Source organism: Anarhichas minor, unplaced genomic scaffold (genome assembly GCF_050575085.1).
Source record: "Anarhichas minor isolate MPS153535 unplaced genomic scaffold, ASM5057508v1 ptg000069l, whole genome shotgun sequence".
Classification (NCBI taxonomy): Eukaryota; Metazoa; Chordata; class Actinopteri; order Perciformes; family Anarhichadidae; genus Anarhichas; species Anarhichas minor.
This window is the reverse complement of record NW_027466515.1, coordinates 735,098-755,869: the sequence shown is the minus strand read 5'-3', so window position 1 is coordinate 755,869 and position 20,772 is coordinate 735,098. Positions and strand designations below refer to the sequence as shown.

The 20,772-nt window shown below is 43.1% G+C and overlaps 1 protein-coding gene across 5 annotated transcripts in view; it reads left to right on the top strand.

Annotated features, from left to right (window-relative positions):
- Window positions 1-20,772, top strand: part of slc30a6 (solute carrier family 30 member 6) — a 38,609-nt gene that overhangs the window by 10,077 nt on the left and 7,760 nt on the right. For all 5 annotated transcript variants that reach the window (XR_012947732.1, XR_012947731.1, XM_076078954.1 and 2 more), the window contains 6 exons: window positions 5,685-5,727; window positions 6,188-6,253; window positions 8,486-8,566; window positions 11,331-11,366; window positions 13,547-13,641; window positions 17,644-17,692. Coding sequence is in view for 3 of the 5 variants with exons in the window: in XM_076078954.1 (XP_075935069.1) it covers window positions 5,685-5,727; window positions 6,188-6,253; window positions 8,486-8,566; window positions 11,331-11,366; window positions 13,547-13,641; window positions 17,644-17,692 (370 nt within the window). In the remaining 2 variants the exon portion in view is untranslated. The remainder of the gene's footprint in view (window positions 1-5,684; window positions 5,728-6,187; window positions 6,254-8,485; window positions 8,567-11,330; window positions 11,367-13,546; window positions 13,642-17,643; window positions 17,693-20,772) is intronic.

Sequence of the window (20,772 nt, the reverse complement as noted above, 5' to 3'; positions counted from 1 at the left end):
TAGCTCTGCCTTTCACCTTTGCTCACCGCCCCCCCCCCCCCCCTCTCTCTCTCCTGTCTCTCACTCCTGTCTGTCTCCCATCACTCGTTCCCCTGACCCCACCCCTCTTGTCGCCTCTTCTCCTCCCAGCTGATGGATGGACAGACTGTCTTCCGTCTCCACTGCCTCCTTGTGTGTGTTTGTGTGTGTGTTTTTTTTGCTTTGTTTTAGAGTCTCTGTAGTCCATTTGCCCTCTGTGGTTTCGACGGATCAGGACGCAGTATAAATACAGGTTACATATACAGACAACCAACATATTAATTTTGACAGTGATTATTCTCACAAACTCCAAACCATAAAACGTTGCTACAGATCTGTTATAGCTGATGGAAGGATCTTTTCCTGCTGTCTTCAGTGCAGGGAAATAACGCATGTGAGGGAAACATGGATGTAATTTATATTTACAATATTATTCCATTGAAAGTTAGTATATATGATAGTATTTAATTATTTCCCAGCTCTCTAGTATATTGTAGTACTATGTTTATTTCTGTGTGTGTGTGTGTGTGTCTGTGTGTCTCCAGCTGTTTTTCGGCCCAAAGCAGCACTGAGAAAACAGGTCAAGTGTCTGTTCCACAGACGACTAAACACACCTCCTCCTCCTCTTCCTGCTTCTCTCCTCCTCTTCATTCAGATAAAAACCAAACTGTGTGTGCGTGCGTGTGCGTGTGTGCGCGCGCACGTGCACGGGTGTAGAAGCAGAGAGTTTATTTTAGATTTGAAATTTCTAACTGGCTCCGCGTTCAGACAAAAGGAGGGTGAATACACGAAAGCGTGGAGGTCAAAAAAATACAACAATTTATTGAATATTGTTATTTATTTTAGGTTTTGTGTCAGCACAGTGTTTGTGTGCATATCCATTAGTTTGTTTGTTTGTTTCTCATCCAGAGACAGTTGAATGTGCATATGTGATCTGAGGTGTGTGTGTGTGTGTGTGTGTGTGTGTGTGTGTGTGTGTGTTGACCCCGGGCCCTCAGTGTTCCTGTGTGTCAGAACACAGCTGGTGAAGCAGTCCGTCCCAGGGGGCCTTGAGTACAGCCAACACACACTCACTGTGTGTGCGTGCGTGCGCGTGTGCGTGCGCTCGGCTCCTCTTACTCCCCATACAGCCACCACATCTGCTTTTTCTCCCAGTTTGTCTCGATCACCTAAACGCGCTGATGATGTCTGTGAATCTGCTCCCATGGGATCCACCTTTTTAAAGGGACAATCCACCGCAAAGCACTCCGCCTGCCATCAACAGTCGTGTATTTTCTGATCTATAAAATCTTCTAGTGTCCAATCAACAGTTAAAAACAATATATATGAAACTTTAAAAGACTGCTTTTCCGCCTGCTTTCAAAAATCTTTGCAACAGTGATGATTTCCGTGTTTCACTGCCCTCTCTGTCCTCTGACTAGGTTCGGCTGAAGCGGGTAAAGAATTGAATTAAGTTCTTTCAAGCTTCAACACGATTCACATTCTTTCCCCTGAAAAATAGAGAAAGACAAACACAATTGAAACATTATTCCGCCACCATCTCTTAAAAAACAACACCAGATTATTCCATTGCTAGCTCACTAGCGTTGCCTCAGACGAAGACCGAGTAGTTGAAGAGTGAACAGAGATCTGTGTGTGAGTCTTTCGTTGTCCATCCCTCTCATAGATGTGATGGTGTAGCTAGAGCCTCACGATAGTCCTGTGACTGTGTTAGACCCTTAATGTAGACGTCGTATGCATAGATGGGAGTCAACTCCCAGGATACGAAAGTTGATAGAAACGCTTTTATTCCTAAACTTAGGACAAAGTATTCACAAATATCGGAATATTTGGCCCGTTAGGACTGAACTCTGAAATGCTTGAAAAATGCCTGAACATACCAGCGCTTAGCTTTCCTAATGGGAGTTTTGTCTTAACAGATGATGTTACATTGATTACCATCAGAGGACGGGGTCAGGGCACGGGGGGCATGAAAGCAGGGTGTAGCGCTGAGTTTGGTTTAACGTATCACGGCCAGCTGCCTCTCAAATCCCACGTGGAGATACGAGGATCCATTTGACTTCGGTCTGGTTTCATATCGACAGAAGCTGCTTGTTGCATGTTGGGATGACAAGCTGTCTGTGTGGGCCACGCTCACCAGGGAGTGTGTATGTGTTAACCGTATGAAGACATGCTTGTTTTTATGAACGCTTCATCATATATGTGTGTGTGAGAGAGAGAGAGAGAGAGAGAGAGAGAGAGAGAGAGAGAGAGAGAGAGAGAGAGAGAGAGAGAGAGAGAGAGAGAGAGAGAGAGAGAGAGAGAGAGAGAGAGAGAGAGAGAGAGAGAGAGAGAGAGAGAGAGAGAGAGAGAGAGAGAGAGAGAGAGAGAGATTCCCCCCCCCCTCAGTGGTCAGCAGTGTTCCCAACCTCCTCCCTCCTTCTCTCACTAGTTCATCCGTTCCTTCTCTCCTCTCTCCCACCTCGCCCTCCTGTCCTCTCCTCCTCTTCCTCTCCCATCATTCCATTCTTCTCTCGCTGGTTCATCTGTTCCTCCTCTTCACTCTCTCATTCCTCCCTGGAGAGCCTTCTCACCGCAGCAGTTGAGGCGTTCGATAGAAGCTTTTAGTTTACATCTGCAGCTCACAAGAGCTGACCTGACACCACGGCCGTGTGTGTATTCTGGGTCTCACTTTACTGTTTACCGGAACCAGTGACACTAAGCTGCTATTTGCTGTGGTTAGCACATCCAGTGTGTATGTACGTACAGTATGTGTCTTTCAGGTGTGTAAGGCAGTGTTAAAGGAAGAATACGGATTCTTTACTTCGGTCGTTGTTTTTGTGTTGTTTTTTTTCAGCATATTTCGGTACTTCAGCACATGTTTTGATACTTTGTGCTTCACACAATTCATTCAGTTCTCCAAACATCTGTAAGTTTGATTTCCAGCTGTAGCTGTGAAGCATTAGAAGTCATCGTGTGTAAAGTGTCCTCAAAGCAAGAAGTGAACAGAAAGAAGTTAAGACATATGAAAAACCGTCATTATGGTCTTCATCTAACGGTCCTTTAACACATCATGTGACCAACACTTCCGTCAGAAAAAGCAACCAAAACAAAGCTTAACATTGTGATATTTGTTCTCTCTGCATCTATCTGTGATGGTTGTTTCCATAGAGGTGCATGACGTATATGTTGCAGTGAAGAACGAGGCCACAGAGGGAAATGTGACCGAAGGGTTAAGAATCTTGTTAGAAAATATACTTTCACTTTCCTTGAATATTTCACTCAGACAATAGTGTGATAAATGAAGTGCCCATATATTAAATATGCTTATACGTATATTTTTATCTCTTATGTGCACATTTACTGTGCTTACACATAGTATTGTGAGTGTGTGTGCGCTGCTCCTCTGCAGACCGCATTAAATATTCATCCTCCTGCTCGTATTTCTCCTCTCTCATCTGTCTATCCACCCTCCGCGTCCTCCCTTCCCTTCTTCCTCCTACTTTTCTAAAGCCTTCCTTCCTTCCTTCCTTCCTTCCTTCTCTTGCCATCTTTTCTTTCCATCGTTTGCTGTTTGAAAGGACATGAAAAGTGTAAGGAGGTAGTAATAGATAGGAAGGAATGTTAAATTAGGCTAAAGGAATTGAAAAGGAGAGTGAGTTGACAGACTTCTTCTCCTCTATCGATCAGTTCTGGACCCCCCCCCCCCCCCAAAAAACCAGGGATTTGAATCCGTCGCTCTGTTCTGGGTATAGAGTTCAGGTCCTGTGGGGCGACTGTGTGTCTCTTGATGTCTCTGCATGTGTTAAGATGTGTACATCTGTCTGTGTTTGTGTAGTTCTGTTTAAGGTACGATCATATTCTCTGATTATTCAAATGTGTGTGTGTGTGTGTGTGTGTGTGTGTGACAGACAAGAATAATGTGCCGTCTGCTCTGTTTGTTGCTCTGGTATCACATCCACACGTCCTCTGGGTGTCAGTGTTTGTAAGCAGGAGACTTAAAAAGGAATTGAACCGGGTTCTGTTAGTGTGTGTGTGTGTTGTGTGCGTGTGTGTGTGTGTGTGTAAACCTATCCGAGCACAGCGAAGGGGAAATTTCAGCCCAGTTATTGATTTGGTCCGGCCCGTTTCAGGGTCACTGTGATGTCAGCGTTTGTATTATTATTGCTTTTATTGTCTGCTGCTTTTAATTCAACACAACACGATGACATCAAACCTCATTGATTCCTGTGGGTGGACGAGCTGCTGCATATCAAAATAACAACAGGACGCAGCAAAAAGCACTTCAATCAATAGAAGTTCAGGCGTTGAACACAATGAAACTGATGATTACCAACAGAAAGTTCAGTAAACCTGCAGAAATCCATCTTAGTGCTGAACATAAGACTCTACGGCATCTCGGAGGGAAGGATGTTGTGCTTTTGTGAGTATATATATCTGTTAAGGGGTTGATTTTTCGCTGATATAGAGTACTTTTCCTCAATGGTGTAGATATTGTCCTCCTCACTACCTGTAACTCTTTCACCACCGGTGTTACGGATTGTCTCATTCACTCCCCCTCTACCTGTCTGTCTGTATAAATGTCCTTCACCCCGTCTGTCTTCTAAACTCTCTCTGGCCGTCTATCTGCGTCTGTCTCCCGGTCCGTCCCTCTGCCCGTCCGTGTGTCTCTCCGCCTCAGTCCTGCTGCCCGTCTCTCTTTCTGCCCGTCTGTCTCTCCGGAGCCTCTCTGTCAGGATTACATGGTGTCAGGTTGGCCAACATGGACACCGGTGGTGGGGAAACAAAATGTTCCTCTCTGCACAAAGCCGCTCTAATCCCTCATCCCCCCCCCACACACACACACACACACACACACACACACACACACAGCAGAACCTGATTACAGAAAGCTGGTGAACGGGCATTAGGACAGACAGACAGGACAGCACTGTGTCTCTCTGTGCTGGCTGGTTAACTGACTGATTAGTTGATTGGCTTTTTAACTCACTGACTTTGCTAACTGACCCAGCTTACCTGTTTTCTAATTGGCTGATTTGCTGCTGTCCAGGTGAGTGAAAGCCTGGCTGACTGCCTGTCTGATTCAATGACTCTAACTTAAGCCGGTGGCACTCGAGCCTGATGGCCAGTTATCTAGTCATGTAGTCAAGTAACTGCTGACTGTCTCACTTTTAGACCTGAGAAAACACGACCACAGTTAGCAAGTTACACGTCATTATTAGGCCTCGATAAAGCGAATGCCATCAGCTCAACAGCCCACAATAAATCAATGGTTCAGTGTTGTATTTGTTGAAACCGTTTGAAAGAGTGTTCATGTTTGTATCGAGCAGTGTTACTAATATGTTGTCTTCTCTCTGTCATATAAATGTCAGTATGTGAAGCAAATTAAATCAAATGTGTTTGATGTTAAAGAATTATTTTCTGCTTATTGAAGTTTACATTTCTTAATCGTTGTCATGTTAAACATTTCTCCTCCTGTGTCTCCTCACTCAGAACGGTCAAATAATTTAGTCTTGAACCTGAAGATGAAAATAAATAAATAAAAATAGTTTGGAGTCGATTGATCATGGTCCACCATCAACATTATGACTCCACTGATCAAACATGTAACTTGTTTAATGTTGTAGTGCTATAAATCTTGTATTTGAGTTTTAATGGTCTTTGTTTTTTCTGTTCTGTCATTTCAGCCTTAACCGCCTACACGTACCTCACCATCTTTGACCTGTTCAGGTGAGTGTGTTCTGCATCGGCTGTGACATGAGTGTGTTTCCTCTCATGAGCTTTATTCACACATGATTGTACATTTTTTAACACAGAGAGAGAGAAATAAACCAGAATTCAATGAATAATCCAGCTTCTTACATGTGAAGATGTCATGCTTTATTTGTCTAATATGATGACGAATAGATTTCCTTTTTCTTTTCTTATTTTTATGAAACTGTGATACATTCCTGATCATTTTTGATTGTGTAACAATGTGTGAGATGTGAGACGACACTCTTTGTCTGCTCAGCTGTTTTGCTTTTTTTTTTGATGGAGAATTTCCACTCATGAAAAATTCATTCTGAGATTATAATGAATAAAAGATAAATGACAGAAGAAGTGAACTTTAGCTGACCTCTCTGTTGTTCTACCATTTGTCTCTCACTCTGTGCTGTCTTTTATCTGAAACCTGTGTTTCCTCCCTCAGTTTGATCACATGTCTCATCAGCTCCTGGGTGAGCATGAAGAAACCAAGTCAGGTGTACTCGTTTGGGTGAGTTCACCATAATCATCTTTCTGTCATACCGTGTTTATCGTCAAAGCTCCATCTGTGTTTGTTTATGTGCTCTCATTCACTGCTGACACACACACACACACACACACTGTAAACACAGATGTAGCATTGACAGAAAAGCTTCAGTTACTGTTGTCTGGCTCAGCCGAAACGGCTTTTATAAGTGTGTGTGTGTGTGTGTGTGTGTGTGTGTGTGTGTGTGTGTGTGTGTGTGTGTGTGTGTGTGTGTGTGTGTGTGTGTGTGTGTGTGTGCGTGTGCGTGCGTGTGCGTGCGCGTCAGTGGCCAAATTGTGTATTTGCAGCTGACGGGTGACCTCTGACCTTGAGGTGTGGAAGAGTGGTGATCAAGTGGAAATCTGCTTTTCGGCTTCACTTGGCTCCCGTAATACCTCTGTGTGTGTGTGGGCTTGTGGTTGAGTTTACATCTGGGCATGCCTGTGTCTTTATTTGAGTGTGTGTGTGAGAAATGATCCTTTGATGGAAATCTTAACACTGTACACTGACTGTAGATTTATTTAAGCAGACAAGAACAGTTTTATGTTCTCTAAACTTCTGTGAGTTTTGTTCATGTAAGTGTTCCAAGTTAGATTTAGCAAACTCTACTAACAGCTGAACAGCTGTTCATGACAATGTTGGTGTGATGTGATCATTTGCATAATTGATGCTCTTATTAATGTCACATAAGGTCACCTGTTCCGAGTCTTTATTTCAGGGGGAGTTGGCCTTTTCCGCTCTAAACTGTTGTTCACAATATTGGTGATGATGATGATAGGAGTCACTATCCAGCAGACGGCAGATTTTCTATATGGCACCTCATAGATTAACCACAAGTTTTGGCAATGCAAAGCGGGACCTTTTGACCCGGCAGCACGGAGGCAATGAGGCCAAACTGTGCTTCAAGTGTTCTAAATAAGAGGGGGGTGTGTGTGTGCCCCAGTAAATATTGACGACCTATTAACCTCTAAGTGTCTTTTCATTTGCTCATCGACTGAATAAATGGCCTCTTTTAGTCTGTCACACACACACATTATTTATTTGACACAGCACGAGACGGTTAAACTTACTTTTTTGACCTTCAGACAAAATTGAACATTTGAGCCCATCTTCTGATAGGAGAAGCTGTTTATTGTTGGAAAGAGCAACTTCACATTAAAAGTTGTATGAAAGAAAATCATTGGTGCACTGAGCTCTACTTGTCGAATAAGCCAACATGGTATTGTGTTTACTTGATGCAAATATTCTTGCAGGCCCAGTTCTAATGGGGAACTGTTGTACAAGCTAAACTGAAACCTGCACTTTTAGAAAGTACCTAAAGTTCTGCTTTAATTGCAGCCTCACTTGTCTTGATGTTTGTTGCTTTGTATATTCTTTCTTAGTATTCATAAGTCCTCACCTTCTTCACCCTCTTCCTTATGTGTACTGACTTGAATCCACAGTGCACTGCACACAGCTGGGGCAGAAGCTCTAAGCTCGGTGGTATTATTGTGCTTTACTGTGGGACCATCGGATCACTGACCGTCCATGTCAGACATAACCCCCTTAAGCCCAGCGGACCACTCGCAGAGACAAAGCGGCTCATCCTGTACAGACTGCCACAGGATTGACCCCGTGACCTAACGACGAGGTCAGGAGGTCGGCAACCGTTACAACCCGTTACTTCTGTTGGTGTTTTCTTCATGCTTTTAGTCTCATACACGTTAAACAACAACCGTGTCTCTATCCTCATCCTTGTTTGCCAATTTGAGCTCAACAGTGATTCCTGGTAAACATTTGATCCTGTCACAACTCTCTGAATTCATGCCGAATTAAAGCAAATTATTTCTGGAAGTCGCTGCTCTTTGAACGAGTAGACTGGTGTCTCTTTGAACGAGTAGACTGGTGTCTCTTTGAACGAGTAGACTGGTGTCTCTTTGAACGAGTGGACCGGTGTCTCTTTGAACGAGTGGACCGGTGTCTCTTTGAACGAGTAGACCGGTGTCTCTTTGTACGAGTGGACCGGTGTCTCTTTGAACGAGTGGACCGGTGTCTCTTTGAACGAGTGGACCGGTGTCTCTTTGAACGAGTGGACCGGTGTCTCTTTGAACGAGTGGACCGGTGTCTCTTTGAACGAGTGGACCGGTGTCTCTTTGAACGAGTGGACTGGTGTGTCGGGGAGTATTTGCCGATGGTTTGCCACACAATGGATGACAATATCTCTCCTTTTCTCTCCAGGTTTGATCGACTGGAGGTTGTGGCAGTTTTTGCCTCCACTGTTCTCATCCAGCTGGGAGCCTTGTTCATCCTGAAGGAGAGGTGCGTATGTCTCCCCAACACAAACACACTTGCTCATACAAATCAGAGATGTCGACAGTAAAGGACACAATGATGGACAAGATATGCGAATAGATTTTTTTGGGGATAATTTAAGTCACTATTTAGAGACAGATTAAAGACAGGGCATGCCAGATTTTAAAGCCAACCGAATAACCAGTGACATCCTGTCCCTTCAGGCGTCCCTCCAGTCCACTGCCCCAAAATCATCATTACAAACATCAACAACAAACTTGTCTATTGTTCATACTCACGGGTAAAAGCTTGCAGCTTCCACAAAAGATTCTTTTCTTTTGTCATAACAATTGATTCATTGATTGCTTTTGGGGAGTAAAGAGAATTTCATCCAAAATATTGAACGTCTTTGAAGAATTACCAACCCCGGCTTTAAGGTCCCAAGTCTCTGTTTTTTTGTCTACATCTCTTCCTTTGTCTCATTCACTCTGTCTCTCTCGATTAAAATTTCAATTATTTTCTGAGCGTGACTCAGCGCAGCAACAGAATTTAATATTTCCAAAGCAATACACAAAGTATTTCCAATTGTTTCTTTCTTTTGTCTTTTGTTTTTTTTCTTCCACATTGTTAGTTTCACCAGCGTGCTTTGCTCCGCTCAGGGTGCATGTTTTTCTCGGCGCTACGTTTCCACCAAACAATTTAAAAAATGCAATAATTGGACCCCAGGATATTCTAGCTCATTCTAAACCATTCTGCATAAATTATACTTTACTTTGGGTACTTTAAAGTATATTTGATGTTAATACTTTTGTACTTCAACTAGGTGATATTTTGAATGCAGGACTTTAACTAATACCAGAGTATCTCTACACTGTGGTATTACTACTTTAACTAATAACAGAGTATCTCTACACTGTGGTATTACTACTTTAACTAATAACAGAGTATCTCTACACTGTGGTATTACTACTTTAACTAATAACAGAGTATCTCTACACTGTGGTATTACTACTTTAACTAATAGAGTATCTCTACACTGTGGTATTACTACTTTAACTAATAACAGAGTATCTCTACACTGTGGTATTACTACTTTAACTAATAACAGAGTATCTCTACACTGTGGTATTACTACTTTAACTAATAGAGTATCTCTACACTGTGGTATTACTACTTTAACTAATAACAGAGTATCTCTACACTGTGGTATTACTACTTTAACTAATAACAGAGTATCTCTACACTGTGGTATTACTACTTTAACTAATAACAGAGTATCTCTACACTGTGGTATTACTACTTTAACTAATAACAGAGTATCTCTACACTGTGGTATTACTACTTTTACTAATAACAGAGTATCTCTACACTGTGGTATTACTACTTTTACTAATAACAGAGTATCTCTACACTGTGGTATTACTACTTTAACTAATAACAGAGTATCTCTACACTGTGGTATTACTACTTTTACTAATAACAGAGTATCTCTACACTGTGGTATTACTACTTTTACTTCTGACTTCTTCCTCCACTGATATGTGGTATATTGTGTTTTCTGTTTTCAAATATATTAATGATAATAGTGTAAATAAAAAGTAATACGGTGATATTATATATATGTTTATGAAACTATAAAAAGAACAAAGATGAAAGAAGAATTGGTCTCTCCCTAAATCAGGGGGAAAGTGGTTTCTCCCAGTTTTGAGACCATTAAATAAACGTGTAAACACACTTTTAGAGTCTAAAGGCGGCTAACCTGTTAAAACACAATAACATCATGTGCAAAGATATAAAGACACAATAGAAACTGCACACTGTTTGGCTTCTGTGTGTGTGCGCATGCATGCGTAAGCGCTTGTGTTTGTGGTGGGAACAACTGCATTTTATAGGGCTGTGGGAATGTCACTGCTTGGCTGTCATGACAAACATGTACACACACACACACACACCTCCAGGCGTCCTGTTTGGGGTTGTCTTGCGGTCAGTTTTCAGGGAAGGGAGACTAACATTTACAGAACAAGCTGTCCTTTTATTACTTAGGTCTTCTTTGGGGACTCCTATGTGTCCTCTGAGAGACAATAAGAAAGACTCAACCAATTTAAAAAAACGACCTCATTTTGTAACACACAAACTAATGTTTTTTTTTAATCTAATAAAACTTTAATTCATTTTTGTGTTGCCAATAGAAGTAGTTTTTATGCCTCCATTCCAGTGTGGACTCAAAGAATAACTTCAATAAGATATAAAATCAAAAAGTCTTCATTTCACTGGGTGAACTCTGCAGCCACCCTGAAGACGGAGTCTAACACTAAGCATTTCTCTCCCTCTTTGAGCTCCTGTCTTTGCTTTGCCAAATCCCTGCATGACACACACACACACGAACACACGCACACACACACACACACACACACACACACACACACGTGCACATCGTCTAGAGAGTAAGGTTGCCAAGCCGTAGTTTATAGTGCATGTCATGAATGGCTCAGTAGGGCAGCAGCACAGAGGGAGGAGACAGACGTGTATGTGTGTGTGTGTGTGTGTGTGTGTACGCCATTTTGCTTGTTTTTTTCATGCATGAGTGTGTATGGCGTTTGGAGTGTGTGTGTGCCTGTTAATGTATTTCCTGTTTTCTCTGTCTGTTTGTTCGCTCCTTGTCTCCTTTCATTCATTTCAATTGTCTCGATCGCTCTATCTCTAACACACACACACACACACACACTCTCACACAGTCAACGTAGTCCCACCTGGCCAGTGTTGTTGACTGTGTTTGTTTCTGTTTTGTCAGTGTGGAGCGCTTCATGGAGCAGCCTGAGGTCCATACGTAAGTATTTTCCCTCCACACACACAAATTCCCTGATGACATTCTCAAATAAACACACACAACATGATATATGCTCCTGTGTGTCCTTCTGTAAACACACACACACCACTCTCACACACTGCCAGCTGTTGTCGGAACAGAACATCTCTAATATTTCGGTCAGACAGAAGTACATGGTCAGAGAGTCGGTGAGTGACAGCGACATGTTCGGTGTTAGTTTCACACTCTGACAGTGTGGGTGTGTGTGTGTGTGTGTGTGTCCTCACAGGCAGAGTTAATTGAACACGTGCAGACTGTGTTGAACACTGTATAGCCCAAAACCACAAATTTGCCTCAAGGGGCTTTACTAGCCTACAACACCCTCTGTCCTTTAAGAAACATGGGCTGTACAGTTAGTACAACCTACAACTTGTTTCTCTGTCTTTGCTCTTTTACGTCTCTCGCCTGCTTTGTTCTTTTCTTCTGTAGTTTGCTCCCTCCATCTCTTTCCTCTCTCTATCTCTCTCTCTCTCTCTCTCTCTATCTCTCTCTCTATCCATCATCCCTCCATAATAAAACAGATTAGTGGCGGCTTTTACAACCTAAAACACAATGAGACTTAAACCTGTCTCCTGTGACGAGATTACCCCCCCCCCCCCCCTTGTTTCTCTCCTCTCCCCCTCCTCTTTCTCACCCCTTCTCTTCTTCTCTGAGTGGTTGTGATTGACCGGCGTGAGAGACGACCGCTAACCGGAGGGACAGGTGTCTGCTGGGTAGAGAGACAGAGGCTCACATTCTCTCTCTCTTTAATCTGTTCTTAGAGGGAGGCGGGGGTTCATCACCCAGTTGTTGTGGCTCACCGGCGGGCAGCCTTTCGCCCCCTGCTGATTGTTTGGACCAATTTCTAGGCTCTTAAATGGATTGTCCCATGTGATTAGTATGTTGAAGAGTACCGTCCTGTGTGTTTGCTGTTTGTGCTTGTGTGCAGAGATCTGTATTCATAAGAAACAGAAATGAGAAATAATACGGCAAACATTTTGTGTTTATACACAAAAATAGCAAGTTTGTCTCAACATTTGATAACAATTGGGATTTTTATTTGTTTTTTTATGATCAGCTTATTCATTTATGGAATAATTTGTGCATATTTGTACACCACCTGTGCATTGTATTGTTCTCAGCCCTTTTTAAAATATTGTACACTTTCTCAAAGACAAAGTCCCAGTCAACTCCTTTAGACCGTTGGATATGTGTGGAATATGAACTAAGCGGTTGTTGCTCTTAAACTTTCCTATAAGAGAAAGAAAATAAATACTTTTGAGAAGCGCAGTTTTACAATGAGCATACGTGAAGCTTGAACTTTGTACTACAAAGTCTGGCTTTGTGTACAGGCCACTGGAAGAGGTGCTATCTTTGAAACGCTTCCCAGTGCACGTTGGAGTCGTGTCAGTGCACAATGCCGGCGCGTCTGGACTCCTTTCTGACACATCTTTGATCGGCTTTCCCATGTGCGTCTTATGAAACCGACAAACTTCAGATTTAATCAGCACAGCGTTCCACAGCCGGCATGTTTTATGCACACAGCTGCGACCTGAAGCGCCCTGGCTTGTCTTGAGGAAGGAATGTTATACCCACATCCGCTACATTTGTAATCTAATAGTGGTTTATGTTTTAATAATGTTTAGAATTCGTTAACTGTATGTCTTTTCTAGAGTCATTCATCTCAAAAATCTTTCACGGGCCCCCTAAAATATTACCATCAACCACTAACTGTTGAGAAACAGTGCTCTGCACTCAGTGACCACTTTATTAGGTACACCTGTACAGTCAACTCAAGACAGCTCGGGCATACATTGTTTTAAAAAAGCCTCTTCATTGTAATCAACATAAAAATCGACTTAATGGCAGAACAGTTGGATTGGATTGCATGAGATGTACCTAATAAAGTTTCACTGAGTCACAAAGTAAAAGACACTTTTCTTAACAAGAAAATAAATGTTTAAACTGGCAGAAATGACATCTTTTGGTTTCCTTTGTGTCCTCTGATTCTTTCCCAAAATGCACTTCCCTCTCAGCGTCTCCCCGCTACAGGCACATGTACACTGTTTGTTCACATTCGGTTTGATCCACATGCTTGTCGTCGGACTGCCCCGTTAACCGGACGTTGTCTTACTACCGTCCCTCTCTGTGTGTCTCTGCAGCGGCCGCCTGTTGGTCGGGACGTTCGTCGCTCTGTTCTTCAACCTGCTGACTCTGCTGTCCGTCAGGAACAAGCCCTTCACCTACGTCTCAGAAGGTACAGCCGACCCCAGTTTAACCACTTCATCCCGCTGTGTGTTCGTGCTGGAGAGCAGCTTCACGTCAGGCACAGCACCAGCGTACACTGTTTTAAAGACGGTGGATTAGTGGTTTATTTTGTGTGTCTTTTGTGTTTTCTCCCCTGGACGGTTGAGGTTTGGTAATCCTCCCCCTCACTGGGGAACAGGGACAATTTGGCTTTTGTTTTATTTTGGGGGATTACTGAAGTAAAATCAAATGCTGGCTCACTGTTTTGCCAGTAGATAAATCACAAATGGCGGCAGTGGATCAGAGGTTAGTCCTTTCCTAATTGCAGGAATCAGTAAGTTGTACAACCAAACGCAGTTGTGTCGTCTTAAAAATATGACAATATGACTTTTTCAAATTATTCTTAAAAGATTACTTTAGGGTGTTTTTTGCAGCACGGAGAGAAAGGAAGTATGACGTGCAAGTTGACATGCAACACCGCCTGTGAACTGGATTCAAACAGAAGATGTTATTTGGAAGCACAGCTACCAAATTAAAGTAACGATTCATTGTATTATCGATTAAACCGCTGGCCGCTTTTAGATCATTGTTTGGGCTATAAAATGCTTGACAAAAAAAATGCCCACCCCAGTTTCCCAGAGCTCAAGCTGACTTGTTCAGACATCATGTTTTTTTCCGACCAACAGTCCAAAACCCAAACGTATACAATTTAAAATTCAGCATTTCCTCACGACGGATAAGCTCGAAACGGAGAATGTAGGCATGAATTAAATGATGAGTCGGTTGTGAAAACTCTCTTAGGTTATTCTATTGATTACTTAAATAATAGGTTGTTAACTTTGGAGAGGCAGCATCTTTTGCAGAATAATGTCAGCCTCAGCATGACTTTGGCCAGACTTCTTTAAGCCTCTGCTCATAAAAAAAAAACATCTAGTCGGACAAATGGATTTTATCTTTGCATTTTTGTCTCTTTCACAAAGTTTTAAAAAGCAAGAGCAAGAAGACATTTGTGGTGCTGCAGTGGAGCCTGATGTTAAAGGACTGAAATGCAGCTCGATGGGATATTTAACGTAATGCCCCGTTATCTCATTTAGGAACATTAACCAAACCTCTAACAGAATGACCAACATCACAGAAACATGGAGACTCGCATACAGTTAGGATCATTGGAACAATGTCCGCTGAAATAGATGACTAGAGTCTCACATCACCTTTCCTCACGAATACAGTACAACAGTACAAATATACACATGCATGTTGTATCTGCATGAACACATCAGAGACCAGACCGAGACCCACACACCATCCCGACTTTATTAACACACAACATACGTAAGATAGTGAGACACACAAGTTATAGGTCAGACACACACACACACACACACACACACACACAGATGCAGACGCAGACGGGGAGGCCAGGCCAGTGTCGACCCCAGGACATATTAACCTTACTGAGACTCAGTCTACTGCTAATACGGAAAGACTGCAACACACACACACACACACACACACACACAGGCTGCTGCCTCTATCATACACACACTAATTTGCAGACAATAGAATACACTCATTTGTACCTGTATACACACCTAAATGAAACATGCAAATGTTCATGCATGGAGAAACAGATTTGTCACACACACACACACACATTTAGAAAACAGAGGGCCAGGCAGTAGTTTGGGAGAGAGAGGAAAGGGAGGGAATGAGAAGAGAGAATGAAGAAGGAGAAGAAGAGAGTTATGAAACAGAAGCGAGAATGTGCTTTTTCAGCAACATTGGTTATAAAACATCCTCATCCAATGATCCCTCCTTTCCTCTTTCATACTCCAGTCCCTCCAGATTCTCCTTGTTCCCTTCCTTTCCTCTCCACTACCCATCCCAAGATGTAAGTTACTGTAAAGAGATGAAGAAGGTTTGAAGGAAGGAAGCAAATGGGAGGAAAGACAGATTTGAAAGATCCTCTTTTCTTCCCTTAACTCCTCTCTCCCCTCATCTTTCCTCTTCCCTCTTGTTTTCTCCTGTCCTCCATTTCACCCTCTCCACATTTTTTCCTCTTCCCCATTTCCTCCTCTCCTCTTCTCTCCCTTTCACTGTTTCCTCCTCTCCTCTTTGTAATGGTTCAATAAAGGGATTTTGAAAACCAAATATTCTGTCCTCGTGTCTTCCCTCCAGTTCTTCCTCTTCTGCCCTGTTTCCTCCTCTCCTTTTTGCTCGTCTCCTATCCTCCTTTCCTCTCCTTTCCTCTCATCTCAGGCTGACTCACTACAGTCTACTGATGAATGAGGTCAGTGTGTGCGCATGAGTGTGTGTGTGCGTGTGTGTGTCAGCTGTCTGCTCTTGCCTTCGTAGCAGTCTCAACATCACTTAACATCTGACATTTAGGAATGGGAGGGGGATGAAACTACACGCACACAAACACACACAGAGGCACTTAACTTTGCCAAAACACACAATATCTCTCACTCAGTACACACACACACACACACACACACACACACACACTCTCTCTGACGGAGCGAGACTAAAAGTGCATTATGCAACCATGTTCCAGACAGTGGTAATGTAGTGTGCCAGAGGGCCAGGCGGGCAGAGAGACAAACCAACACACACTCACACTCAGAAATATTGTCTGCCCTCCTCGTACACACAGATCATAAATAAGTCACTCCATTAAAATGTTTGTTTAGACTGACTCATCCTGCTAGCAAAACAAACAACCCCCCACCTCCCCACACACACACACACACACACACACACACACTCGGGTCTGAGCAGGATGGGATGTGAAGGGCCTTTGACCCGACGCCGAGCCTCTGGGTCTCGCATTGTCGTCAAACATTAAAGGTGGGACGACGCAGCGGAGCGAGAGCGCTTATCTTTTTTTAAAGACGAGTGGGTGATCCGCCTGCTCCCCCTCCCAGAAGTATTTTTAACCCTCACCGTGACGAAGAGGGTGACTGCTCCCCCGCCCCAACTCTGTTTAATCAGAGTCTGGATGCAATAATAGGAGATCTGGAGAAGTGGTACCTGCTCCCACATGTGATGGAATTATTAGAAACTTGGTGCTGCAGCTTGTGGGATTGTTTGACGTTAAAACCTTCCAGAAGATGCTTAAATCTATAGCACAGAGTTGACGGAGTCAGCTGTGAAGGGAAACAGCTATGTGTCTTAATATTTCATGCAGCATTGAACTAGAAAGATGTTTCTGTTCCCGTCTCCATGTGAAACTGTCAGATGTTCTGCTCTTCAGTTCATGTCAGACTATAGAGACTTTATATGTCGCTTCTGAGACAAAAAAGATCCTCCACGAGCACACTGTTGTAGTCTTTGGATTAGAACGTTGCCTTTTACCAGAGCTAAAGCAGCTGTTGGATTTAATCATTGGAAGTCTATTATAACCATGTTCTGGTTCCAGATGTGAAGATCTTTCTGCTTTTTCTCTGTATTTTATTATTAGAAAAATGTGTCTGAGTTTTGTTTTGTCGTGCGAACTAAACAGTAAACAGATTGATGCACAACATAGTTGATAGTTGTGTTATTCATTGTCATGTATTTCTAAGAAAAGCAACAACCAGCATTTAGTTATTACCTTCATGTTGCAATTTAATGCTTCAATTTTTGACACCTTAACATTCTAAATGACAAGTCTGTCACGTGTGAATAATAGATGCATGCCTGAATCATTCTACATGCATCTGACCGTGAGTGCAGGAATTTACTGCCGCGTGATGACTGGAAACTTCTGCAAAAAATGGTTCTTTGCCCCAAAAGAAACCCAGTGACACACACAAAGTGTCTTTACAGCCACTGAGGAAAAGGGTGTTTTATAACTAATACACAACCCTGATTATGGAAAACCTGAGAAACCTGGTTTCCCTGACAGATTATATTGATTTATGACTGATTTTATAACTGCTTTGTTGTTTTTTTGTTTGTTTTAAATGGTCAGATGTTCATTGAAGGCATCTCTCTCTCTCTCTCTCTCTCCCTCCCTCCCTCCCTCCAGTGGCCAGCAGCAGTTGGCTTCAGGAACATGTGGCAGATCTGAGTCGAAGGTAAGAAGATCTGCATCACTTTCTCTCACCCCTCCTCCTCTCTCTGTCTCTGTCTCTCTTTAAATCTGTCGCTCCCCTCTCTCTCTCTGCTCCTCACTGTCTCTCTCTCTGGTCCTCACTGTCTCTCTCTCTCTCTCTCGTCCTCACTGTCTCTCTCTCTCTCTCGTCCTCACTGTCTCTCTCTCTCTGCTCCTCACTGTCTCTCTCTGCTCCTCACTGTCTCTCTCTCTGGTCCTCACTGTCTCTCTCTCTCGTCCTCACTGTCTCTCTCTCTCTCTCGTCCTCACTGTCTCTCTCTCTCTCGTCCTCACTGTCTCTCTCTCTCTCGTCCTCACTGTCTCTCTCTCGTTGGTCCTCACTGTCTCTCTCTCGTTGGTCCTCACTGTCTCTCTCTCTCTCTCTCGTCCTCACTGTCTCTCTCTCTCTGGTCCTCACTGTCTCTCTCTCTCTCTCCCTCATCAGCAGATTTCAGTCTCAGGTAGGAACAGGAAGGATCAACTTACACTGACTCGACACACACACACACTCACTCCTGACAGTGTTAAAAGCACCCATCCGGTGTGTGTCACTGCTTACGGTGTGAATTTGTGTGTCCATGTGTGTGTGTGTCGTATATACATATGGCCTCCCCCCCTGGGGTCAAAGGCTACCGTCAGTCAGTGTGCGGTCACATGCTCAGGTGGACGAACAGATTGGCTCATTGATTGAGTTTCTTAGAAGCAGCTGCGAGATAATTGTTATTGTACAGTGACATGAGAATCTGCCCCGCTTCCCCTTGTTGACCTGAGTTCAAGGGTCAGAGATCACTGTGACTGCAGCCCTGTTATCTGAGATTAACCTTTAGTAAAACTACACGTAATCCACAGCTGACTGTTCACCTCTCAGGTGTGTATCCAGGTCTGTTACGCTCTTGTTAGTTCATTTTAAAGTCTGGGTTTATAATTGTACAACAAATATAGTAGTAAAGTATTCTTTGTCCTCTTACGTGTCCGTTTAATAATCGTCCATCATAGAGAAATTAATAAGCAAGTTAGTGATAATAAATTCAGTTTTCCTCACCTCCATCTTACATCTTTCCTCATGCTGCCAAAGAAACATATCGCCTGACTCCAAAGCAGACGGATGCTGTTGCGATTAATATTACATCCCACTGTGTATTCCCACATCTAAAGTGGGATAAGTATAAGTACTCACACACACACACACACACACACACACACACACACACACACACACACCAGAGTCAGCAGCTCAGTTGGTGCAGGTTACTCGGGGCGACAGCCTGGAGAGTTGTGCAGCAGTAGAACTGAGCCATGATTGGCTAAGAGGGCAGAAAGGAACAGGACGTCCCAGCCTAGTTTCCTGTGTGTGTGTGTGTGTGTGTGTGTGTGTGTGTGTGTGTGTGTGTGTGTGTGTGTGTGTGTGTGTGTGTGTGTGTGTGTGTGTGTGTGTGTGTGTGTGTGTGTGTGTGTGTGTGTGTGTGTGTGTGTGTGTGCGCACAAGAGAGACAGAGATGCTCTGAATGCCTTCATAGGAGCACTTAGCGTGTATTTGTGTGTGTATGTGTTTGTTAAACAGTGTGTGTTTGCATGTAATTTGTTTGCTTGACTTTGTGTTTGTTTGTGTGCACGTGTGTGTTACTGTCTGTGTTGTAATAGCCTGTCCCTACTTAACCTCTACAGGGTCTGGGGGCCAACTGGGTTATATAAAGCCTGCTGCTCTCTCAGCCTCACCAGCCAGAAGCCTCAGTTCTCTGTGTTTGTGTGTGTGTGTGTGTCTCTTTGTGTCTATGAAAGTTGCCAGAGGGGAGAAGTGAGATAGATATTTTAAGTAATTGTGTGTGGCAAAGAAAGAGAAAGTTATCCGGTTCTGACTGTTATGAAATCCTTATTCTTGTCAGATTATTTCAATTAAAAAAAGAATAAAAACATCTGTTTATATAGTGTTGTAAATTCTACAAGTGTTTTATATATATTTAGCTTAATTTTCAGCTGACTTGGTTTCATAGTAAATAGTTTGTTTTAAACGTAAAATTAGAAAGCACCTCCATCCGACACGATCAAGTGTTTGGTACCGAACAAATACCATCGACATTACATTAAATCAAATCAATGTGTGTCAAATTTCGTAACCTGATAGTTCATCTGGGGGGAGAGAGTAATTTAGAGTCTGCTATAGAGAGAAAGAGGGCGAGACAACATCAGCGCTGCTGCTGGTTCAAGACCCAGTAAAGACCGGGCCACACCGCCTACCTGATCAGCGAGTGTTAGTCGAGGAACCTCTCGCTCTTCTTTTTGGCGCCAATGTGAACAGTTCAGAGCTGCCACACTGCCCACATGAGCAGCACGACTCATCTAGAGATTCGGTGTGTCGCAGGTTTTACCGCGTGACACGTGAGATCAGGGTCATGTGACCGACAGTGGTAGGAGAGCCAGCACGAGCAAGCTTCAGCGCTGGCTCGGACTCCCTTATTACAGTACGAGCAACAATGGTTACCGAAAATCCAAACTTCACCTCTGAAAAGGAATAAACGTGCTTTTCATAATAAATGAAACGTGGGATCTTACATGCAGTTTACATGTCAGTACAAACGTGTCCGTACTGTTACCAGAGTGAGTTCAGCCCAGTGTGGAGCCAACAGAGCAGAGTATCAAGAGTTTGTTTGCCTCTCGGGTTTTAATCCCTCGCTCTCTGTCTGCAACGCGTCTAGATTAACACACACACACACACACACACAGGGTCACATGTCAAATTATATCAATGCATCAAGAGGGATTATGGGATCGCTGGGATTGTCAATCTCGTCCCCACCTCTACTCTTTCTCCTTTTGTCCTTTCTTTCGTCCGTCTGTCTTTCCTCACCTCCCCTGCTCCTCTTATCATTTAATTTCCTATCATTTTGTTGCGTATTATCTTCTCATCTTTGTCACTGGGTTTTAGTTAAATTAAGTAAATCATTTCCAGAACAAACTATTCTGACAAGACGAATCATCAAATCATTGCCAGTGAATGTAAGTAGAAAGATGACGCTACAGTACGTATACGTCAGAAGCCACAGTTATTAAAAAATACAAACGCAT